Raw genomic sequence first — 25943 nt, 5'->3', positions numbered from 1 at the left:
CCAAACTTGTCGTTTTTGCCATAAGGGTATCATCTTGTAAGTGCCGAATGTACATAGATAATTTAAGTATTCTTGGTAATCTGCATCAAGACGTAATTCACTACTATTTTAACTTGCATTAATCTTAAGAGACTTTGCTAGTTGAGGACATGCAGTAAGGAGAGATGTTTGTGCCTGCCTTGTCCTCTTAAGCCGAAACGCAGAGAGGCTTGTGTTGAATCAAGAGGTAGAGAGGAATATTGCTTGGGTCTCCAAAGTTTGATCAAAAGGTCCCTGATGTCAGTCAAGTATGAGTAACAAAATAAAGTGGGAGGAAGAGTCAAGATTTTGAGGGCTGAATTTGATCGTGTGTAAGAAATGATAAATAGAGATGTTTTAAGGTGCTGATCCAAAGTCCACGTGAGTGAGCAGAAGCTCTGCACTTCTTGCCATGGGCATGGACCAGGCCCTGCGCTACTCCAGGTTTTGCTCAGGTGTTTTTGTTGAAATAATTCTTGTTATGTCAAAGTTTCAGGAGCCTCGAATTGCAGAAAGTATGCTGCCAGATCCTTACCATTTAATATTTTGTAATTCCAATCTGCACAGGCTTTAAAAGAGAGCACTGTTTTGTAGCTGCGGCTCTGAACAGGGAGAGGAACCAGTTAATCGCCCAAGGAGCATTTGTTTGCAATGAGAGGCTTGAGCCACGCAATTCCATGTGCAAATTAAATGGGGCGGGGAGGGGAAGATGTTGGGTTTCAGGTGTATTTCTGAACTATTTGGCAGTCTTTGAATAAATTATATGAACTTACCACACCCAAATAAGTTCAAAAATCTTTCTCTGCCCCTCCAACCCTATTTTGTACATTTGTTTGTATCCTTTTTATCTGATTTAACAAAGGAGCTAAAATAAACATCTGCTGTCTTTCAGGGATAAATTTAGGGATTACTTCCAAGATTTCAGTAAGCTCTTTCATAAAGTGGATAAAAATAGAGATGGCTATGTAACAGTATGTGACCTGCACAGGATACTACAAGAATTCAACTATTACCTTGATCATGACCAGTTCAGTAGTCTTCTAAACAGGTTTGTATGATTATCTCCTAAGCACCTCTTTGGTCACACCCAGCAAAGCCTATAAGCTTCTACTTAGTGTTAAGCATGTAAGAAGTTCTGTTAAAACTAATGGAGCTACCCATATGCTGAAAACTGTATATAAGTGAAACATATTTTTAAGTAATGTATTGGTTCTGCAGGTAATGAGAGTGAAATGGCTTCTTATGTAAAAAGGTATGCTTTGAGTATGTGTATTTGTTTGCTAGTTTGGTTTGTTTATTTAATTTCAATTTAATAGAGCAAGTATGTGAAACAGATCCTCTTCAAAATAGAAACAAAATTAAATCGGGTTATAAAATAGCAATAACTTTCAAACAATCCAATGCTGCTGCCATGAAAAACTATGCTTTTAATTCTCTGTGTTAATATGAGTAAGAAGAAAAATCTCTTTTGTAGTGGCTGAAGAACACAAAGGACCTGCTCCGATATTAGGTAGCTGGGGTTCTCTGCCCCAAACAGTCCCCAAAAGATCATTGGTTTTGGTCATGTGTTTTGTGCTCCAGACCCTGCCAGACCAGGCTCTCTTTTTTTTTTTTTTTTTAAATAAAATTCAAAAGTCTTTTCACAGTTCACCTTTAATTGGGTGATCAACTTTTTATGAATTGAAACCGTAATAGGAATCTGCTGCTTGTTTCTTTCTCAAAGACCTCTTGATGATAAACACCTCCATTCATTGTAATTTTGTGCAGATTATTCCTTTCTTGATCCAAAATAGTCTTTTCTAAATAATACAGAGTAGATTAGCATATGCATTTAGTTTTATTACTAAAATTTTAATGCCCACTTGGCAATTTATTTCTCCGCTGAAATGGTGTTGATTATTTCCTTTTCCACACACTGTCTCCAATATTGGAGCCAGCTTGACACGGGTAGTATGTGGGAGTGCTGTGCAGCTGCAAGATGCAAAATCAGGGCTCTTGAATATTTTTTTTCTTACTAGCAGATATGGGGTCTATAGTTAATTTCTTTTCCAGGCTGTTTTATAAAGCTTCCTCTTTGTTTTACTGGCTCTCCCCATTAATTAGACATTCTTGAAACTGGATATTCTGGTGATTGGTAGCTGAGGCATTGGTCCCCAGTGATTTACTGTGGAAACAGATGATAAAACTATGTTACAGTAATTCAGTTTTAAACAAGAAAATCAGGGTTGTGTAGTGGGGCCATCTCCCCTCTGTCAAGTCTTGGCTTTCTAGGACTTGCCTTGACCATAATTCTAACAAAAAAGCTGGATGCAAGACTAAAAAAGTCCAGCCTTTCCCCTACAGCATAGGAATTGTCTACCTAATACATGTGTGTAAAGAATCTATAGTTCTGATAACTGGCTAGAAAATTATTAAAGTCTATTAAAACCCTCTCCATAGATGGTAACTCTAAGGTCAATCTGGAATAATTTGATGGGAGCCAATGGGTCTGTATCAAAAATGCCCAATGTGTGCTGTAGTCTGGAGGCTGATTGTCTTTCAATGGTAGGAAATTCCATAAACTGACTGCACTGGCTTTGTACTGGGTAAGCGAGAGCAGAGCAGGTCCCTGCTATTGTATCCCTTGTGGTGGTGAACTCTACAGGCTCATTAGACAGGTTTGAAGTCCTTGTTTAAAAGATACCAGGTGTCTTGTCATTAAGTGGTCACAAGGCACAGGACATTAGAGGAAAGTAGTTTTTCATGGAACAGGTTTTTTTTTTAATGCTATTCATGTCATCTTAGTTTTTCATGCTAAATAACTTTTATTTTCACATATTTTCTGCATATGTGAGGCTTGCTTTAATTCCAGTCTTTTTATGGTAAAACATCTTTGAATAAAAATTAGTTTGGTAACAAAGTCCTCTGAAAAAAAAAAAAAAAAAAAAAATCCCCAAATTATATGCAAGAGCTTGTATTTCCCCATGCTGATATTTGATGTAAAAATATATTCACTGTTGTTACCTGGAGCTATCTGTAGTCAGCTCTGTAACCCACTGAATTTCCGATGTGACGGAACATGAAATTCCCCAGTGTCTGTAATCCAGCAGATGTTTCAGCTGACAGACAGAAGTTCAGCAAAGTTGTGAGCGCAGCCTGCAGAGCCTGTGGGCTGGGCTTCCAGGTACAGCCTGACCACAAGTGATCAGAAGAGAAACCCTAACTGGACACAGCTGCTGGGCCAAGTGTGACAGCCCTCTGTGCAGCTCAGTGGACACACCAAAGGAGGGAGGGCCAGTGCCTGAGACACAGTAAGGCTGAGTCCTAGCAAGAACCTGTAAAATAGTTCTCTAGTGGCCCACCAAACCATGCAGAGTGAAGCACAGGTTGAGAGGGAAGGTAAGCTCTTTTATCACAAACGTAAGAAGAAGCATTGTATGGAACCTGGTTTGGTTTCCTCCCATGTGGTAGAGGAATCGTGAGTGAGTATAGACCTGTGCTGGTACATCCAGGAAATGTATCACGGAGTGGTACTGGATGTCCCATCTCATGTCTGGTAACAGCTTCCTGGGCTGCATGTGGCTGTGCTTTTCTCTCAGAATTGTAATGACCACGATGTATTGGGAGGCTTAAGCAGCACTTCAGCATCTGCGAATCAAAGGTATTTTTGTAAAGCAGAAAGTCAAAGGAAAGTACCAGCACGTAGCACAAGGAACATCTCTGCCTCAACAGAGTCTATTAGATTGTGTTTACACTGTGACATGAAAAGGAGATTCAAGGACAAGTTTTGGAGCCTACGTGTCCTCTGGACATATTGGGGATGGTAAGCTCAGCAGTAGGTTGTGATCAAAATACTGTGTTGTGTTTAAAAAGCACAAAATTAATGCTGATGGACTGGAAGGTTGTGCACTTCGGCCCAGGCTAAAGCAGGTCTCTTCTTGAGGATCTCGAGATTGACCTGGATCTGCATCTGAGAGTGTGGTTGCATCTAATTGATTGGATTCATAGAATGATAGAATACCAGGTTGGAAGGGACCTCAAGGATCATCTGGTCCAAACTTTTTTGGCAAAAGCTCTGTCTAGACAAAAGCACCATCTAGACAAGATGGCCCAGCACCCTGTCCAGCCAAATCTTAAAAGTGTCCAATGTTGGAGACACCACCACATCCCTGGGGAGAATATTCCAACAGCTGATTGTTCTTATTGTGAAAAATTTTCCTCTAGAGTCCAATCAGCACCTCCCCAGAAGAAACTTGCACCCGTTACCCCTCGGCTTTTCCATGTGACCCCTTGTAAAAAGGGAGTCTCCATCTTCTTTGTAGCAATCCTTTAAGTACTTGCACGTGGTGATGAGGTCACCCCTAAACTTTCTTTTCTCAAGGCTGAGCAAACCCAATTCTCTCAGCCTTTCCTGATGTGGCAGGCTTCCCAGTCCTTTGATCATCCTGGTGGCCCTTCTCCGGACCCTCTCCAGCTTGTCCACATCTTTTTTTGTATAGTGGGGACCAAAACTGAACACATTATTCCAGGTTTGGCCTGACAAGTGCTGAGTAGAGTGGGATAATGACTTCTTTATCTCTGCTGGTGATGCTCTTGTTGGTGCAACCCAGCACCCTGTTGGCTTTCTTTGCCGCTGCAGCACACTGTTCATTCACATTGAGCTTGTTGTCCACCAGAACCCCCAGGTCCCTTTCCACAGAGCTGCTCTCCAGCCTGGTGGATCGCAGTCTGTGCTGCACTCCTGGATTATATTTTCCCAGGTGCCAGACTTTACAGTTGTTCCTGTTGAACTTCATAAGGTTCTTGTTAGCCCACTCTTCCAGCCTATCCAGGTCTTCCTGTGGGGTGGCTCTCCCTTCTACTTCCCCACTCAGTTTGGTATCGTCCACAAACTTCATCATGGTGCAGTTGATCCCATCATCCAGATCACTTATGAAGACATTAAACAGTGTTGGGCCCAGTATCAATCCCTGGGGGAACCCCACTTGTGACAGGCTGCCAGTCTGAAAAAGAGCTATTGAGGATTGGTGGCTTAGACCTGAGAAGGAGCTTGGGCTGAAACTAACAGGATTTATACACTGACAGCACAAGCATACCCTGAAGTGCTGCTGCAGTACAAATAATACATCATCATAATTAATCAGTACAGACAACAGTGAGATAATTATTTAAAATCATTGATATCTCATTCTGTGTTTTTCCCTTAGCTTAGGAATCAGCATTCATGACAGCAAGCTCTCTTATTTTGATTTCCTGAGAGCAATTGATGATGGCAGAGCATCTAAATACCAACAGAGACAAAAGCAGGCTGCACCACCTGCAAGCTTTGCAGCACTCAGCTTAGAACAGACCCTAATTAAGATAAAAGAAATAGTTGCATCGTCTTATGATTTACTGTACAAGGTAAGTTTCATGTGGTCATAGCATTTTATTTAATTTCTTTTTTTTTTTTTTTTTTTGCCTGCCTGGCTGGGGACTAACCCAAAGGCTTTCATAACTTTTCTGCTATTAATCGAGTGCTGCCAACAGCCTTGGCCTATGTAGAAATAGCATTTTCTGACAACTGCAGACTTTTAATTGATTGTATTCTAGTAACTCCACAAAACAAGCATATCAAATCAAGCCTAGAGGTTTTCTGACGGAAAGGATTGGAAAGGAAAAAGCAAATAGTAAATTATCAGGACCTTCCTCTCTTCCCCAAGCTCCTTTTCCTCCTACAGTTGTCTGTAAATTGTGTCCCAAGCATGTAAATATCACGTCTTTCAAACAGCTCTGAGTTTCCTAAGCTGAGACTTATTCTATGTAGATATAATGTGCTGCTGCAGGCAGGCATTATGGTTTCATCAGCATGAGATGAAAGGATCATGTAGGAACTGAGAATACAGACATATGGTCAGATATGAGTACATTATAGTGGCTGCAGAAGTCAGCACCGGTCAGCTGGGGCTCTGTGACTATCTCCATTTTATGCTCTTGGCCACTTCTGACTCTGACACAGATAGATAAGGTGCATTAGCTGCTGAGCAGCAAGTTTCCTGGTTTTCCCACCTGTAAAAATAGAAAAATAAAAACAACCACTTCTCCCTAGAATTTTGAAAGCCCTGAATGAAAAAACACTGTACGTTAAGCAGTCTTAGACTAAATCATTCTTGATGCCACAGTAAGATTGTTTTCAAGCATGGGAAAGAATAATCAAAAAGACTTTGAAGGAAACATTCCTATCAAAGAACTGTACAGCCATCTCATCTGCACCTGCAGCTTCAGGTCCAGTTTAAGCTCATGGCTTTAGAGGCAGGCTTATGCCTGCAAAGGTGGTCTCGCTACCCCCGTACCCCCAGCAATACGGTCCACCTGCCCTCTGTCAAAACCAGTACTTGACTTCCTGCCCAATGACCTGGGTCAGGGAACTTTAAAATGACAAAAGCCTGATCAGTTGTGTGTAGTCATGGGAGAGCTGCTGCCTGAACAAGGGAGGGGGGACTAGGAAGACAAGGGGAGTAGAAATTCCCGGTCATCAATGGCTGCATTTCTGAAATCTCAATCTGTGGACTGTGTCCTGCAGTTAAAAATAACACAGGCTTCCAATAAAGATGTCACTAGTGATGTCACTGGTGCAAGCACCCAAAAAAAAGTAGTACCGTGGGAGCTGCTGATTCTTTACAGAAATCTCTTTTCATGCTATTTGGAGACTCCTGTGATGTTTATAAACTTATTGGGGCCACAATGACATTTTTGGCCAAATAGAGTAACTATTGAACAGGATACTGAAATATTTATATAATCACTTTACATTTTTTCATAGTAAGGGGAAAAAAATCCTTCCTATGCTCTGCATTATTGAAATAAGAAATGGATAAATTCAATAGCACAGGTCAGTGTTTGTTAAATTTTAATAGAAGACAATATCTATCCTCTCATCCCTGCGTGTCTTGGGAACGGAGAAGGTCACGGTTTTGTATGCTGAGAGTGTGATTTGAAAATGACTTTTGGCATGAACAAATCATCCATTTAATCTTTTAGGATACCATTTGGTGGTTAATATAACTTCAGAGACCAAGAAATTTTCTCCATGGAGAGCCAGACTTTGTCCACCATGCTATGAAAAAGCAGAACTTTTTCTTATTTCCCTTACGTGAGAAAATAAGGAAGTGCTCCATTTTCTTCTGAGCCATTTTTTGAGTAATAGTTGCTGCCACTTATGTGATGTGGGACTCTAAAGACATAAGCTCATCACAAAATATTTTGTTAAATCGGTAGCTCTGAAAGCACCGTTCCTAGAAAGTTCCTACCTAGTTGAAAAAAAGGGGAAAAAAAATCACATCCTATCCATGACATTTCTACATCTGAATACAGGCCCTTGAAGTTTCATAATGAATAGTTGAAGAGTTCAGGTGCGTCCTCTCTGTCAGTATAAAAATTTCCCATTCATTTTCATGACACTTGGTACAATGCATTCTATATACTCAATGCTTTGTTTTCCCCGTATGACTTTCAGTATGTTAGCAAAGATGAAGCTTTCATATTAAGAAGTTACAGAATCCTCTGTAGTGATCAAAGGATTCCTTTCCAATGTCCTTTGGATGTGGTAGCATTTGTTTTGCCAGTAGACATGGTTCACGTACATGAAAATACACGTTTTTAAACCCATTATTTAGAACAGTTCTAACACTAAAACAAAAATTTCTGTATTATGCCAATATGCTATAGTCTTAGCCAATTAATAGGACTTTAACTTGAAGTTTTGAAAGTTGTAGTATTCATTTACATTTATGGAATCACTGATTTATATGTGCAGCATCATAAATAAAGGGGCAGAATAAAACAAGGGGGCATGGTAAGTTAGTATCAGCCAGGCAGAATGAGAGTGGATATGACCCACAACTTTTCTAGACCTTGGCATTTCTGCCACTCATTTGGACTATTACCTTGCATGTCTTCTGCTGCAACTATGCTCAACCTAATCTGTTTCCTCTGGGAAACCTTTGGAAAACTCCCACAAAGAACAGGTTGGACGTTTTGCGCGAGGGAGGACGAGAAGAGAGCAAGTAAGCCTTGAGCTGGAGCTAATGAGGATGAAGGACTATCGAGTCCTTTAGGGAGCAGAAAACAAACTTGCCCTGTCAGGGACAATTATTGGAGGGAGGGAACAAAAGGTATATTAAATATGGTCAGGTGAGTTTAATTTAAAATATTTTAATTAAAATTATTTAAGGCAGCCCTTAAATATTTTAATTTGTCTCCTCTCTTGTCTTAACTACTACCATTTCTGGAATGTTTGGATATTTGATATGCCTTCTTGCTTTTACTGTAGGTTGTTGTTTATTTCCTTAACTTATATTTACATGTGGTACAGAAATACAGGGTATTTTTGGCTTATTTCGACAATTGCATATCATTTTTGAAAGAAAGGAAAGCTTCAAATTAAGATTCTGAGAAATGTGTTTTGTTTCTTCATGTATGAAACACCCTCAAGTAAAAGGCATATGGGTTTCAGGCATTTCCATGTGAACTCCTAAATGGTTACTAAAAAAGACTTCTCTTTTGGAATGTCTAGGCTGGCTTAAATAATTTGAATTCTTGCTTCTCAGGCATTTTCTCTATTTGATAAAGATGACACTGGAGTGATTAAAGCACTGGAATTTCAACAAGTACTTGACCATTTCTGCTTTAAATTATCAGACAAGCAGTTCAGGCACCTTCTCAAGAACCTTAACCTTTGTGAGGACTTCACAGTAGACTGGAAAGTTTTCCTGAAAAACATAGATGACCTCATAGAGGTAAGAAAAGCTACAATATATTTCTTTAAAATATACAATCTGATGTGTTAGAAATGACTGACTAACTAAGCAAGCAGATTCACATATCTTTCTGTTGATCTCAGTTGAACGCCATGGAAGCCCTTGTCTCCTTATAAACTGCTCTCAGAAATTAAGTCTTGCACTCATGTTTATTTAGGTCTGTACATGTGGCAAGCTGAAAGCGTGACCACGGATACAGCCAGATGGCCTCAATGGGGTGATGTAGGCTGTGGGATATCCAGATATGCCCAATGATCCCTGACCTGTCTAGATGGACTGGTAAGGGCTGGACAGAGGACTGACTGGAGTGGGAAGCCCTCGAGGTCCTTGGTGACAAGCAGTAATAGCAGTGTAGGTGTAGCAGGAAGGTTAAACACAGAGATTAGTCAAGAACAGAGAAAATCTTGACTGCAGTTGTGGACAGAGCCTTCTGATGCATATTCAATGCATGCCGCAACAACTCAAATAAAACTAGAGTTGCTGTTTCTCTGTCACAGAGGTTTGTGTCCATAGTGCCTCACTTGGACTCGTTCACTTGGCGCAGACCACAGGAACAGATCCTTCAGTTCATAATCGCTTTCTTTTATCAGTGCAGCAATCCCTACTGTGTTTGTAAATAACAGGAACATTATCAAAAGGTGTAAGTAAAAGACATCTCTGTCCTATTTTAATGTCACAATCCTTCCCTTTCCTCTGGCTTCTCCCCTCTAAGTCTGCCTTACCCAGCAGGAAGTGGGTATAAGCACATCTGAGGGTGTAGGAGTTCACATGACATTACCTTACAGCTCATTTCTGAACTTGGCTAAGGATGTGAAAGCTGGTTACTAGCTGGATAAAAAACAGTTCTAAAAAAAAAAAAAAAAAAAAAAAAAAGAGAATTAACTTGCATCTTATATTCTAAGAAGTAACTATGTTTCATTTTCAAAAGTATATGCTCAAAGCACAAATAAAATGAGAAAAATAATAATCATCACCCAATGGAAAACCATATAAAAAGCCTACCACTTTATTGCCATGGCGATAATAGATTGTTGTGCTAAACAAATCCGTATAGAGCTATATGGTGATTAAATCTTGTGTCATAAAGTAGAAGCTGGAAAACCAGTGAGATCTGTCTCAGCCTCTTCACATCCCGAGTCAAAGTCTGTCAGGCTTCAAATAATTGCAGGGCTTGAGTGATTCACGAGAGGAGGAGGAGGAGGGACCATAGGTTTCGAATGAAGGAGGACCCATAAACAGCTCCAAACGCTTGTAATGTGTTATAGGCTTTTGTAGCGAGTTAGAGACTTTATCTATGCGTGTCAGTTACCAATAAGCATAGCTTTACCAAAGTGCTTATTATAAGTGTAGCTTTATTCAAAATTTTATAAGGTTGCTTAAATGTATTTTATTCTCTGTAAATTTAGCATTAATATTTATAGTAGTGCAACTGTTACTTTGTCCTTAGTGGCAGGACTACATTTAATTATAGTTATTTAAAAAATAGTTGGGGATTTTTAAATATTTTCAGCTTATTAAAATTAAAATGCAATCTTAACAGATATCATAGATTACATTGTTCTCAAGTGTAAAACAGTGGAATAATTTGTATAGGTTAGAAAATGCCGCATTTCCACCTTTCCTGCTTTTATGCTGGTATAAATTCAGTAACTTTCAACTGAGTCATACCAGCAGAAAGACCAATTGTAGGAAATATAACATAGCTGTCTAATTATTTTAAGAATGTGTTTGTGTGCTGTAATATTGACCCACCAGCAAGCTTTTCCTGTTAACTTTAGAATAGGTAGCTGCTTTTGTTAGGGAAGGTTTTGCTGTAATGTCTTCTCATCCTCAAAGTAGGCGCTAAGCCTCCTTTAACAACTTGACAAGCTGCACAGTTACTGGGATCGAACTCGGCAAGGGTGTACTTTTAACACAAAATCTCTTTAACAGTTGGTCCTCCAAGACCCTGAATACTTTCCACCTCAACTTAGCAAAAAAGTAAGCTACCTCCATATCTTTCAGGAGGTACTCGGTCCATGGCAGGACTGGAGACTGGTTTTTTTCAATATTGTGTGTTCACCTTGAATAATTTTCTGTGCTCTGTTAGGGGTAGAAGGGATAAATCCATCATTAAAATCTCAAATTAATCCACAAGGGAACATTTTTGAAAAGACAAAACAAATACAAACCAGGTTCACAGGGCTGGTTCAGCTTCCAGATGCTCTCAAATCTCATGTTTTCATTTTGGGTTCAACCCAAAATTTCCCACGCCTTTGCAATTTCATCCCACCCTGGGTTCACACGTATTCCTGGGCTCCTGTGCAGGTTCTGAGAGAAGGCCGGTTGTTAAATTATTCACTTCATCCAAACGCACTACAATTTTCACCTGTAAAGTATGTATCTAAATTAATGAGGTATGCAACTCACTCAGGCACGTTAGGAAAACTGATCATTATGCTATACAATTTGATCATTGAAGTATATTAAAAAGTAACAAGTAAAGTATGCAGCTTGATCATTAAAGTATGGAAAATTTACTGAACTAGTAAAGTATGAGCCTGGGATGACTTTTGTCTCAAATGGCACCTCATAAATAAAACCCACAACCACAAAGGCAAACATTCACAAACCTAAAAGCCATACAGGTTTAAGTTGTATTTTTTCCTTAGAAAACAGCTGAATAAGGGGAGATGAAAAAAAATCTTGCGGAAATTATTTCTAAATGTTTTGTGCGTCACATAGATCTTTTGATAGCTTTGACATATGTTGATGAGCATTACGTTCTGATTGACTATAGAATACGCACTACAGCAGCTGTATATGAGCAGGATGCCACTGAAATACAACTCTGTAGAGCTATACTATACAAAAATAGAGTTAAAGAAATGTAAAGTATTTTAAGCAATATTCAGATAAGAAGGAACCAAGGTTATGGTGCTTAGCTTGGATGTTGCTAACCAACTGCAGAAGAGCTGAGGAAGGAGACAGGAGGATGTTGTCTTAGGTGGGATGCTATTAACCACCAGGGTACTCTCTGAGAACAGCTGTAAAAGTCCAGACCCTGGAGCTGGGAATACGCATCATGAACTTTTCTTGACTGACCTTCCAGTCTTGTGATTAGTAAGGCCAGGGTGGAGCTCTTCTGCATTAAAATAAGTGGCTAATGCAGTCCAGCCTAAGGAAGGCTGCACTTGGGAATCATACCCCCACAAAAGAACATGCACTCGCATGTCCTTCCCCACTGTGAGCTATTTCAGATGTGAAAAGGGAAAAAAGTAAAGAATGTCTTAAAAGCAATAGTTCAGGGCATGCTGATCAGGTCTGGAACGGCAAGGTGTCCATACAGGATCAGCAGAGCTGCACTATAGTGGGGAGTATATGGGGAAAGGAGGGATTATGATCAGGGCCAAACAATTTGTTGTTTAGCCTTTCTGGAGCCGAGAGTGCTGAGTGATTTGCTGCAAGCTTAGTAAAACTTCACCTGTCAAGTCCAGCAGTGAGTAGAAAGACAGCAGGTCAGGCTGAGGAGATGACAGAGAGAAGGGACAGATCATCGCTTGTGCCTGTTCAAGGGCAGAAACTGAGATAACAAGGGGTTTGCTGACATGTGGGTCTTTCAGCTGACAAAGGGGATTACTGGAGTGAGTAGAAACATATTCAGCAAAGTTGTGGGGTTTTGGGGTTGTTTTTTAAAATGTGATTTCATCTAAAATGATGACATTTGGAATTCAGATTGACTTCCAGGACTTCTTTGCAGAAAAATTTGCAGAACATTTGAATATGAAATCAGGCATTTGATTTAGCTTCACCCTGAACTTTGTTTCCACACTAAATTCTCCAATTTTGCTTGTGTTTAGCTTCCTGTTCTGAGTTTCTTTGCAGTCTGTCTCATGCTGCAGAGTGCCTTCTTCACCAGCTGAGTGCTTTTTGTTTTCAGCCAGTTCCATCTAATCAACCTGCCTGCAAAACTGTAGGCTTGTTTGTTCATCCTTGATACTCTTCCTGACAGAGAGCGAGCTTCTCCTTGGACCAGTACCCATCAGAGGATTCCTGCCGGTATAGCAAGTTCACATCGCTTCTTGAAGCCTAGCACTGTGAGAACTGTACCTCCAGGTCCCAGGACTGAGGTCCAGGACTAGTTTCTGCTATTTGCTAGTGAAAAGCATGGGTACATCATCACTGTCTCCGTCTTTGCTGGGCATGTTGCTGGTGGAGCATCTACAGAGCTAAAGCCACTTGCTCTCACATCACATTGCTCTCAGCAGTGGCTGCTACAACCCTTTCCTATAAAATGCAAACAAAACAGCATCCTTGTGATCTTGGAAACTATTCCTAAATCAACAGAGGGGACAGCACTGCCACAGTTTACCAGCTCCATGAGGGCAGCTATGCTGTGACTCCTCAAACGCTGATTTGCTTGCAAATGATGAAATCCAGAGTGCAGCTCTACAGTGTATCTGTTGTGACATATAGTTTTGGAGCTCAAAAAACCCCCCTATGCAATAGAGATGTTGATATCCCTCAGTCTTTCCACAACCTTGCTTCCTAAATTCAGCAGTGTTACTAACCCAGCCCTTGTGCACTGTGTTCAGGTGTGGGGAACTGAAGTTCGTTTTGCTGCCATGATCTACCTGTGAAATTGCAGCAGGAATACCTAAGGACCTGCTCTACAGAGGTGGTGCTCTTCCCTGTCTCGGGAGTGGGAGTTTTACAGGTTTATTCATTACTCACTGTCCTCATCTGTTGAATCTCTGGGCCCTCCTGTTCTGGACCCCTGATCTGATCAGACAACTCTGTCATCAGTCATGATCCATTGCACCAGCAGCAGAGATCAGCAGGCTTGCTGATTATGTCCCTACCTTCAGCCAGCAGCACCACAAACTTTGTCCTCGTGTAGAACAGCTGTGCTCCAGGGAAATACCCCTTCTGGGATACCTGCATGTTTGCATCTGTTTTCCAGTATTACATCTGCTTCATGCTGAGAAACGTTAAAGCTTTCCTTACACCATGATCTAACTTCATGTTTCTCTTTATCCATACTGAAAATGCCCTTTCCTTGCCCCTGGTCTCCTGTGCGGTGCCCTCCCCATCACTACAATGCACTGTCGCTCATTGTGCCAGGATATCTGTTTTGGGACAGATTCCCCATTGAGAAGCCTGCCAAAGCCGTACCTCCTTTTCCTTCTCTGTTCTGAGTAATGAAGAGTCTAATGGAATTTTAAAATGGCAAATTGTTCCTTGGGATGAAAGTCTTTCACTCTATATTTACTATGAGTAGAGGAAAAGGAGAAAGTAGGGATAATGAAAAGTAGGGGACATAGTATCAGACCATCAGGCGTACCGCTGATGAACTAGACGCTGCTGGGGAGACAGAAGAGCAGGGAAGCCTCGCTGTGGCTCCTGCTTCTTTACCCAGTTCTACCTAGGCTTAATATTTCATAGTTATCTAATACAATAGTTATTTTAATTACATTTAGAGGAATGTGGCTTTTTTCTAGACAAGGAGATATTGGCATGTGGGCCACCTTTGACTCATTGTGTCAAATCATTTTGGCAAACTATCGTATACCATTACATATTCTAAACACTACCAAGAGTATTTTATCCTGCAAATGTGACCTCAAAACTTGAATCTGTCTGCTGCAAACACTTGGTCAAAAGGAAAACGGTACATTACAGAATGACCCTCAATGGAATTTTCATCTTTTATTTATAATTGGGCTTATTATTGCAAGCTCCTTTTGCACACCAGCTATCAAATCCTCAGCAGGCGTAAATCAGCACTCAGGTTAATGGAGCTAGACTGATCACTGCCAGATGAGGATACAGCTCTACTTGTAACCCAGGGATAAAATACAAGGTTCTGTATAGTGCTGAGACTCTGAGAGCTAGAAGAGGCTGGCTGATGAATTATTGGCTATCTGACCATGAGAAGAAAATGCATTTTCACCCCAATCCACGCTGAGGCAACTAACTCTGCTGCTTCCATGTATCTTTAGGGAAGAGCATTTATGGAAAACAACTTGAAGATACGTGTTGTTAGGGTAAAGGAGGGCCCGTGGGCCAAGCACAGAAGCCTCTAAAAATGTGTAAACTGTCAAAAGGATGATTACTTCTGGCAAAGGTCATTCATACAAAGAGGAAAATGCATCCTTTTTCAGGGGAAGATATAAGGGTCGTCTTGTGTAAGCTGTTTCCCAACAGAAAGGGAGGGAGGTCAGACTTGTGATAAGGCAGGGAACAGGACCAGAGAAATTGAATTTATCTTGATGTACCGATTTTCTTTCTAATTAAGAATTCCTCTTAATCGAAAAATCTTCCAGAAACAGGAAGGAGCTGCAGGAATAGAGCTTCACTGAGCAGGTGTGGGTGGCGGAGCCTTCTTTTATTACTAATCAGCATAGTTATGCCATTTATAGAAAAGGACATGAGGCTGTGCAAGGAACTTTCTAAAGAAGAAAAACACAGCCCTGCTTTGAACAGCAAGCGAGCTACATCGGGTGGCCCATACGAAAAGCCTCGTAATAATGCCTCCCCTCTCTTGGTGAAAGCAGGAGGTGAAAGTGGATTTACATGGTCCTCCCAAGGCACTCTCAAATTCCGTTAGGAAAGGCGAAAAAGCCTGTGAAGAGCTGAGCAGGACAGTCAGGTAATCTGGACTTCACAGCCTACAGTGGCAGCTGGCGTTTGGCCATGGTGTGGGGCAGGTACTGCTCAGAGGCCACGCAGTAGTCTGAGAAGCTACGCAGCATGAGCAGAGTCCTGGCCCCTGAATTCTGAAGTGATGTACATACAGAGCTTGATGGGACCAGTGGAGCACATGGCAGCGAATATCAGGAAATCACTAAAAGAGAAGTAACCCCTCTGCTATCCAACAGAAACTCTTCTATTAATGGTCTCTAAGCACTGCTGGGGCATACGCTGCGCAGCTCTGAGGCAGCTTCTTTCCTGTTGCTCCCTTTCACTTGGGAGATTAAAGTCAGACACAGCAAAGCTAAGAAATGTGCCCACGCTGGGTATAAGCTTCCAAATTGCAGAAATGGCATGTAAATGTCCAGATGCCCAGTCCAGAGTCTGCAATTTTAGGCTCCAGATCTATTATTTCAGCTAAGGGTGATTATTTTAGCTGTGGATGATACAGTCATAGATATACGCTGAATGTACTAACTGCATGTGGTAGACGAATGTAATGCAATAACTGAATAGGTTTTCTAGTTTTCAATCTGTGGTTTGCAAGAAGAACAAGTGATTTGTGTTTTTATTGGCTCTCTAACCATTTTAAGATCAAAGTTCATTAGGTCTTATGAAATAAAAAGCTCATGAAATTAAATAAATTAGGAAAGCTTGCACTTACAAAATATGTTTCTTTAAAAGATTGCAGGGCAGTAACGCTTTCCCTAAGTCTTTGGCTTCATTAAAATAATTAAAAGCAGCAGTACAGTGTGTTTTAGTTGCAGTAATGGCAGGCAGGCAGAAGGTGTGCCCCGTGCTGGGCCATGCCCGGCAATCTTCATTTCCTGACTATGGCACAGCCTGACTTCTGCATCTGCATGCACAATTCCACTTCTCGTGTTTCTTCTCTTAATAAGAACGCAGCCATAATGCCTGTCCTGCATGTATGTTTCATGTAAAGCATGGTTAATATTGAAAAGTCTTACTTGCATTTGAAGATAGTAGAGTCTTTTCTGATTAGGAGGCAGGTTTCTTGCAGTTCTGTAAGAAACATATTTTCTTTTCCATCCAGTTATAATGATCATGTGAGACGTGACAAGGAAACAGGAGCGCAGGACCAAAAGCCATCTGTTTCTTTTTCGGTATTTCATATTGCATGGAGCAAGAAGGTGGCAAAGCTTATATACTTAAACATGGGGGTATAAAATATGATAGTGACATTTAACATGCTGTAAAGAAATGTCTTTGAACCAAAAACAGATTATTTTTTTTTGTTTTTACCAGGACCTCTTACCACAACCATAGTAAAACTGGCTGCCCCTTGTGTTTCTGAAAACTTTGCTTTCAAGGTATTTTACATATTTAGTTTAGACAGTGCAGTGGGTGGAAAGTTGGCTTCCATTCCTGAAAATAAGTTGTTTCTTCTTCAAAATTCTAGTATTGCTTTTTCATTATTATTATTATTCCACGTTGTGCCATTCCTGAGGCTAATTTTATAAGTAAAACTTGGCTTCATTTTAAAAACCTGAAGTTTACTGCTAATTCTGGAGGTAGAATGTAAACACTGAATAGATTTCATTGATATTTAACGTTATGAAATGTAGCCTTTTGCATGCGCAGTTAGACCTTTGGCATTCTCAAGTATGTCCCTACCAAAGCCTAGCAGTGCTTTACTCTACTCTGCAGTTTATTCCACCCAACTGTATGTCGTCCTTTTTATTTCTGCTTGCTATATGACCTTCCACTGTATTTACCCAAAGAGTGGATTTCCACCCCGCAGAATGCCTAATGGGAGTTTAGTCAGTAATAAGCTCCAGTACTACATTTTAAAAGCCATACACCGGTATTAGATTGGAAAGCAACACACTGGGAAAAAAAAAAAGGGGGGGGGGGTGTGCACATCTTGTGTTAGCATTAACACAACCCCTTCTCTGCCTTCCCCTCATACATTCTGTACCTTTGCAGCCTTCAACTGCATCGTTTAGCTGCAGTATCCCTGCTGTGGATGACCAGATTAAAAAGTACCGCCATAAATATACCTGGAATTTAGAAAGGAAAGGGAAATAATTGCCCTCTCTTTCATCACAGGACTGAAGTGCCTTTTCAGTCAAAGAGATTTCCACTGCTTGCTAAAGACTATTCAGATGAGAAGAATACGTTTGGGATATTTGGGCTAGTTAGCTCTCACTTCCCTTTTTTCTGCATTAACAGAATAGCCCTCTTTGTAAGATCACCCAATTTTTTAGACCTTTGTAAAAGTTTAGGTCAGTCTTGGAATCCTGTGCTTTTGTTGGCCTGTCACCAGTTGGATCACATTTATAGAGAGTCTATTTTTTCCCCTTAACTACTTGCATAGTCGCTTTTCTCTTTTGTGGTGCAAGCCAGAATTCCTGGAAGCAGGTTTTACTGCCTGCGGGATCTCGAAGGCCGCCTTCTCCACGGACGTTTCCCTCTTCGACTGGCTGAATGCCACACCGCGATTTATAATTTATTCAGTGGATCCATTACTGATTCTCTGTGTATGGTTTTTGTCTAGACTGAGGAAGGGCAAAAAGTCATTCCGCCTAAATCTTCTTGGGAACTGTCAGAGAGAAGCATCCTCTCACAGATACAAGAAGGAGTGACTGCTGGCTTTAACACAATTGCACAAGAGTTTAAAGATATTGACTCTTCAAAAGATAATACTATATCAAAAGAGGAGTTCTGGGATATATGTAACCAACATTTTCAGCGGCTGACTGAAGAACAAGTAAGAAAACTATATTATTTTGCTTGTTAGTTTAAGTGTACAATTGGGTAAATTGGCTATGGCTAGAGACATGTGTTTGCATACTGTCGTGTATAGGCAAGTAGTTTAAAAATTTGGATGACACGAAAATGTTTTAAGACTATCTTTCCATGAACATTTGTTGCTACATTTGTGGGAGATTATTTTTTTCCTTATCTCTGAGTATGGTTATGAACTATAATAATCGCAGGCTTTCTAAGGCAAAGTCACGGAGATGCTATTGCTAATAGCGAAGGTGTGAATTTAAAGCACAGTAGTTCTCTTTCACTAGCTCTTTATCTGTGTAGTTGCTATTTTAAAAGTTTCTTTTTTCAGTTTTAAGTTAATCCACTTCCAGTTGATGGGGAAAAAAGCCTTCTCAGCATGGAATAAAAAGTACTTCCATGGGGAGCTAATGCAAATTCCTTTTTCTTGGTAGCTGTTTTGTCCTGCCCTCCTTGGACAAAGAAAGGGGCAAGCATTTGACATTTCCCGGCCACCTCTCAGCTACTTTTCTGGGTTAAAGATTCCCCCAGATTAGTGTCAGCAGAGTTTATGTAACCTTGAATTTAGCCTGAGTGACTGAAGTCATGGCATGAATCTAGCAGTACAAACCATCCGATCACCCCAGTGCTAATCTCAGGGGAACCTGGGAGGCCAGTCTTTCATACGATTCTGCTTCTGCTGAACTTAAAATTAAAAGAGCCTTTTTTTTTAATCTTTGCTAATGCTGGTTCAATGTGACTTTTACTAGCCCAAAGACTAGGTGAATAACAAAACAGAGGGAACTTTGACTAAAAGATTTCAGATTTTACTTAACAGCACTCTAACCTTCATGCTCATGGTTGCATCAATGGCATTTGGCAGCAAGCTGAAACACAAGACACAGAGCCTCCAAACTTGTATGCATGTCTGCACTACAGAAAATTATTTCAGTACTTTGCTCAATCAGACATATCCCCTGATTTCTTGGCCCTGTACTTCCCACCAGCATTTTTTACTATAAATTGCAGACAGGAGTGGGGCCTGCTTGTAATTACAGCAAAGAGATTGCAGAGTCTGCCATGTTATCGGGCACTGCTATGCATGTGTGATATTGCAGATGAAAGCACTGAAAAAAAAATAAAAACATTTTCTACTTCCCCCTTGAAAATAGCAGAAAAAAACCCCAAACGGCCTGCGTGCTTTATTCCTAGTACTCACACTTCTGGTGAGGTATAAAGTGCAAGTGCCAGATCTGAACCTGGAGCCTCAACACCAGGTGAAAGCAGAAGTGAAAACATGGTGATACTCTCCTCATCCCTGTGAACCGCTGAGCAGAAGCGCCAGGGTGAGCTTGCGGCTGAGCCCTGGCCAAGGCAGGAGAATGCACACCTTCCTGAGGTGTGAGAAAAAAAAAAAAAAAAATCTCTTTTTTCTTTTTTCGGAAGCAGTCAGGGAAGCATCTCCAGCTGAAGAGTCCTCCAGACTAGATCCTGTCTACTTTACACTCAAGAAGCAACGAAGGGACACAGGAGCTGTTTTATACTTAAAAGAATCTCAGACAAGTGAAGGAAAAAAAACTCTTGATAGAAACTGTCATCCATAATAGGAAGGAGAAGCAGGCCTGAGGAGCCTCATTTATATAAGCAGCAGCTTCTGTGTGAGTGAGACTCAAACCCTGTATCTCCAGAGATATTTTGATTTTGACAGGCCTCTCAAAGAAATGCCTACGTATATCTATATGAAGATGCCCCAGGAGAGCCTTCCAATCTGGGTACAGGGTTTGCCACTGCTAATCCAAACCCCTGTCGTTCAGGCTGTTGTCATGGCTCAGAGTTGTTACAGAAGTGTTACTAATAGTCATAGTCTGGATGACTTCACAGAAAATGTCTTCTTTTATCCTTTTCTGGATGATGGCCACTTACTGTTTGCTATTAGCAAGGCTCAGCTGGAATCTGTATCGAGTAGTAGATGAAGAATTTCTGCCTGAAGTTTGGCTTCTTGGTCTTCTGAATTCCTGATGCTGTGACCTTTTTCATAAAAGGCTAAGGATGGTAAACATGCTGCAAGCAAGGTGTTGATTAATATCTTGCCGACTGACATGCCTCCTTTTATCACAGGCGCTTTTCTCCTCTCTGCTTGAACTCCCTTGACTTGCTTGAACTATCTGCAATCCCCCAAGTGGCTACACTTCGTTGGGTGTTGAAATAGTTTCTAACTATAGCTAACCCAGCTCATCAGGGTATTGTTCTATTTAATTGAAGTTTGTAATACACTTTGAGATCCTTGTATGAAGTGTGAAGCATAATCGCAAGCGCAAAATAGAATTGTTTATAATTCATAATGTGGTAGCAGCTAGGCCAATGGGGGAAAGTTGAAAGGAAATTCGAAATGTATCCTTTGCCCTTTGAAGTTTGACTGCAACTTGGCACATGCATCAAAGAGGTGACTAGTTTCCTTTAGGGTTTAAGTCTCTGCCGAAAAAGATCAAATCAAAAGCAATCTGAGGTTTCCAATTAGATTTATATTAAAAATCAATAATGAAGACCCTAAAAAAGGCATACTGATGACTCTTTAAACACTCGCAAAATGAGTGCAGCTCATTTAAGGGCAGGCTGTGATAATTCTTGCTTTGATTAGTAGCTTATATCATGAGTAGTCCCATTTAATTCAGTGCAGCTACTTACTGAATAAAGTGCTGTTCAGTGGGAAATCAGCCCAGCCTCATCATTACAATTCCATACGTAGCCCAGAGGGTGGGCTACCTGCCCTGTGTCAGGCCAAACAGCCACACGGACCTCCATGGGCAGGAGCAAGGGTATCAGCAGCTGCACCCAGGTCTTCCGTAGGCTGGCTGAATTGTAGAGGTACGGTTCCTGGCCACATATCGTAACTATATGTGATTCTAAAGGCTGTAAAGGTAAGATTTCCTGCTATGTTCTTTTGTGCTGATTCATTTTTGCCCTCAGGGTGAAATAATTTGTTGATGCAAATACAATAACTGAGGAACCTTAATGGCCTCTTGAGATGGTGGTATAACTTAGGTGCACCTGATAGCATGAGAAATTTGCCTCAATGGTACTTAGCCAGGATACAGGTGCACCATGTATTTGATTTACATCTCATGTTAAAGCGTTATTCTTCTATACTGCAGCTCAATCACTGTGTCTAATCACAGGGTTTAGTAGTTTAAACAGCACACTAAGGGCCCAATTCAATTAAAAAATGTCCTGCAGAAATCCTTCTTTCATTGTTTTCCCAGCCTTGTGCACACTTCTGCAGAGAAGCTGTGATTATTTTTTTTAATAAGATGGGTCCTAGGAATCCTATTCCAAGTCATCCTCTCCCTTTATTTTTGATACGTTTTGTCATATCTTTAGTCCATAAGGGGATTCTGTTTTTTTAAAACTAGCATTTAAAAAGTCATCTTCTGTTTCTTCCTTAGTCTGACAATCTTTGGAACACAATGGATGTCAGTGCTAGTGGACGGTTGAAGTATCAGGACGTTTTGAAGAGGTTCAGTCCCAAACTTGTAATGATGCCACCAAGCGCTCCCAGTGTAACTGGTTCTGCAACTTCTACCAAGCCAGCTACCTGTGCTGTGCAGAAGCCACGTGTCTGTTCTCATCTTGAACGTCCCAAGACATCATCTTCTCTACAAGTGCAAAAGAGCGTAAGTGTGGTTGTTCTATGAACTCTCTGGATTTTCTTTTTTGTCCATAGGCTGAAAACACCACCTGTGGAACTCGGTGAAGGTATTCTATTCATTGCCAATGAAATCAGGCACAACCACCATTCAAATGAGGTAACTTATAAAACTCTGTTACAATAACAAAAATTGGGCCAGAGACTAACTCCACTGAAGTCAAAGGATATATGTCAATTTATACCAATAGCATTCTCAGCTTTTACCTTACACGCATCTGTCAGAGCTGTATGGCAAATAAAATTTCTATGTTTAAGCACAATCAGATTTCCGAGAACAAAGTAAACAGCCCAAATTACAAAAGCTCAATAGCTGCAAAAGCAGCATAAAAAATATAGACAGCTTATATCTGGTCATCTGCCAAAGCGAGGCAGGATTGGCAGTTGCAATTTTCCAAGAGGACTTTATTGGCCTGTCCAAAAACATTCTGGTGGTCTTGTCTGCTTTCTGGTGGATGCCAAATTACAGCTGTTAATGCCCGATAGTCTGACTGATAGACTTGCCGTGAAGGCCAGTGATCTGAGAGAGGTAAGAGAAGTAGACTAGGAATGCAGTAGCTTTGCTTCACTTCTGCATCCATACCTATACCTCATGTCAATAATACACTTTGGTCCTCTCCACTGCCATGCTGGCCTCTTATGCTGGAGGTAGAATTCACAGAAAGGTGGGGAAAGCATGACAGACAGAAAAATTATATATCACCCTTGTGGAGCTGCACCTACCTATTCTACGTTCTTTGGCTACAACCAAACCTACAACAAAAAATAAAATATTTAGAATTATTCAGTGCCTGGAACATGCTTGGATTTTCTGACTACTTCTACATGAAGATGTTTAGCTACTGAAAAAGAAATAACAGATTGAGCAAATTAAAGATGCAAACAACTTGTCAGGGCTGGTAAATCTAAACATTGGCCCATCGTTAGCTCGATTATTGCATGAACTATAGGTTCTTTCTTGATAAGCCCAGACAATTAGCTACATGCATCCTTTGTGCTTTGATCCCTTTCCCAGAGAAAGCAAGGGAAAATTCCTCATTACTGTCTGTGAATGCTAGATTGGGCAGTATAAGACAGTAGGAAGGGAACTTAAATCTCTCCAAACTTATGGCTGTTGGAAAGACCTCAGCCAGCCTGAACACCGACCAGGATGAATGATCCTGCAGCATTCATTGCATGCAAATACTTGAGGCCTCAGCAAGTCTGCACCAGCGAGACTCTCAAGATAATACTGGGACGTCTCACTAGATATGAGATTATACGTTGGATCTAGAAGCATAAATACCACTCGTGCACGTATCATACAGATCATACAGCGGTAGGCTGAGGCTTTGGTTCCAGCTCACCCACGGAACTGCTGAGGCAGCAATCAAAAAGACACTGAGCTCTGGGATCCTCTCATGTAATTCCTTTTGTGGCTCTGCATAGGACCACTGCAGACCTGAGTCCTCTCAGTAACAAATCAAAGCAATGTTATTTTGTAGTTCAGTGCCTTTGCACTGGTTTGTGTTTGGTCTAAGATTGTTATACATTGCTTTTTTTGAACACGGTATCTGTTGTTTAATAAGAAACAGTTTGGAGAAACTATAAATGATTCACAGGTTAAGCCAAATTAAGAAAAAATGGTCAAGGCCCATCAAATGAATAGTGTCGTTTTGACACTAAGAATGTTCTCACATTTTTGCCTACAGTTTTGCAGACACAATTCAAATTAGACTTAGAAGTGGCTCAAATGGTACATTAATCTCATGTCTGGAAGACCAGAAACTGGATTTGCCATCGGTGGTTTGTCTACACAATCGGTAAAACTTGATAGAAAAAAAATTACCATTATCTCTTGCTTTTAGATACCAGCATCCAGACATCCTTGGACAACAGCAACTTGTTCTGCACCTGTCCTTAACTGTGAAACAATAGAAAATAAGATAAGAAAGAACATCCAACATACATGGAGAGGCATACTAAAAGCGTGCAAAGAGAAGGATGTCGGCAAGCTAGGAGAAATCCCAGTGTCAGACTTCCTAGGTTTGTAACCATCTGAAAAGTGCTTTATTCAACAGATGCATTCAGTTTTCTTTCTGGTGTCCCAGCCATAGGAACATCTGGCCTCTAGTAAGTGGCATTCCCTGCATGATTGCACCAGGTACCACCCTACCACTGCAGAGCAGAATAGCTTACAGTAGCCTTGGGGGCAATACATTCACGTCTCTGTTCAGAATTAGCTGCTCCTTGGAAAAGGAGCGCGTGGCTTTGTTTGTGGGTACTCATGGCACATGTACAAGTTTCTCATCACCTTCCCAACACACTGCCCTTTCCATACCCAGGGGTATTTGAATAAATAGATTTACCAGTCTTTTCCTTGTGTGTGCTTCTGGTTCCACTGGTCTTGATGGCTGTTGATGTGAAAGTACCCTGGATTTTACTCTTAAAAGAGCGGAGCTATGCTGCTGTTCTGTTGTGTTCTCTTCTAGAGAGAGGATTTTCTGTGCCTTTGTTAGGACATTTGCATGTGTGATAAGACAGTGCACACCTGTATAATTAAATGTAAAGTCCTGGCTATAAGAACATGTTAGCTTATCAGATCTTTTATATCAGTTAATGTCAAAGAGTACTTCTTGTGCATTTAAAATCAAAATGACATGTTATCAGTCCCCTGAAACCCTGTAAAATGTGAACTGCCACCCCATAAGTATAGGCATATGCATATACCTGCATATAGCAAGATCTGCATAACACACTTATGCAGCAGTCACTGCAACTGATGACCTGTCAATATAGCCCTGCTAAAACTTGTGAACACAGGACAATGATTGGCTATTTTTAAGCATGACAAGATGAATACTCTTTCTTTGCATTTCAGATATAGCAGAGAAGTTCAATTTGGATTTAAGTGAAGGGGAAATTAACCAAATAACAACAAAATATGATTTAAAGAAAAATAGAAGATTTGCATACTATGACTTCCTTCAGAACTGTATCTTGTTGTTAAAACCACAGGAAAGCTCACTGCTACAGAGGGTAATTATACAGAAGCCACAAAACCTGGTACGCACAAAGCTTATAAAAATCAGAATGACATTTTTTTTTTTTTCAGTTTCTGTTGTACTGACAGGATATTTCATGGCCTGTTTCTATAGTCACTTTATGCAGGGATTTTCCAGTATTCTTTTATTTAATCATATGATATTAATCACCTGTATTCATTTTGTATCTCCTTCAGTTGCAGGATTTAACTCCTTGAGATCATGTTCTATGTATCCAGGTTATATAGTAAATGGGCTACTGCTAAAATCCGGATAATAATTCCGAATAGAAAACACAGGAGCTTTAACGCAGGATGATTTAAGAGCTTTTGTTGAACTAAATAAAAATCAAGCTAGAAATAAAAAGCGCATGGGATGTGTCATAGGACGGCCCTGGCTAGAGATCTTGTCAGCAAGCTGTGCCTCTGCCCCACGCCCAGCACCACACAAAAAGCCCAGAGGAAGCTCTCACTTAACACTGCTGTTAGTGGTCGCTTAAAACACCTAGTAGCCAAAACCGGTCAGCACACATTGTGCCCTTGCAGATCTCCCTGCTGCACATATCTGCTTCCCCAGCTGCGATGAGGAGGCCAGAGAGCCCCAGCAAGGCAGCTGCACCCAGGCTGTTCCCCTCTGCCCACAGTACCGCTCTAGGGCAGAAAAGATCAGAAGAGACACAGAAATCTGGCTCTCCTGGCCCAAAAAGGAAGGCATCGGTAATAGCATCCCAATCAAGTTATGTAGTAGGAACAGTGCCAAATTCCAAATCTGCTCATTCAGCGAGCCTGCTACATTTTTAGGCTGTTTCTGACTGTGCCTAATTAGTTTAGATATGGTTAGTAGCAGCATTTTATAGAGAAATTACATTACCGAACTGTTTTCAGATGTGGAACGAACAGATTGCCACCAAGGTACGAAGAGAGTATCATTAGGAATTATCAAGTATTCACTACCAGTAGGGAGAGTAAGGTAAAACTATTAAGTTTTGCATCAAAGAACTTCATTATCTTACATAAG

The 25943-nt window shown here is 40.7% G+C and overlaps 1 protein-coding gene across 1 annotated transcript in view; it reads left to right on the top strand.

Moving 5' to 3' along the window:
* Positions 1–25943, top strand: part of EFCAB6 (EF-hand calcium binding domain 6) — a 119098-nt gene that overhangs the window by 87518 nt on the left and 5637 nt on the right. The window contains exons 25-31 of the mRNA XM_075742798.1: positions 911–1066; positions 5205–5400; positions 8586–8774; positions 17986–18198; positions 21644–21871; positions 23751–23928; positions 24764–24948. Coding sequence (XP_075598913.1) covers positions 911–1066; positions 5205–5400; positions 8586–8774; positions 17986–18198; positions 21644–21871; positions 23751–23928; positions 24764–24948 — 1345 coding nt within the window. The remainder of the gene's footprint in view (positions 1–910; positions 1067–5204; positions 5401–8585; positions 8775–17985; positions 18199–21643; positions 21872–23750; positions 23929–24763; positions 24949–25943) is intronic.

The sequence above is a fragment of the Balearica regulorum genome, chromosome 1, assembly GCF_011004875.1.
Source record: "Balearica regulorum gibbericeps isolate bBalReg1 chromosome 1, bBalReg1.pri, whole genome shotgun sequence".
NCBI lineage: Eukaryota > Metazoa > Chordata > Aves > Gruiformes > Gruidae > Balearica > Balearica regulorum.
Note: the sequence above shows the minus strand (reverse complement) of the source record. Positions and strands in the feature narration are given on the sequence as shown.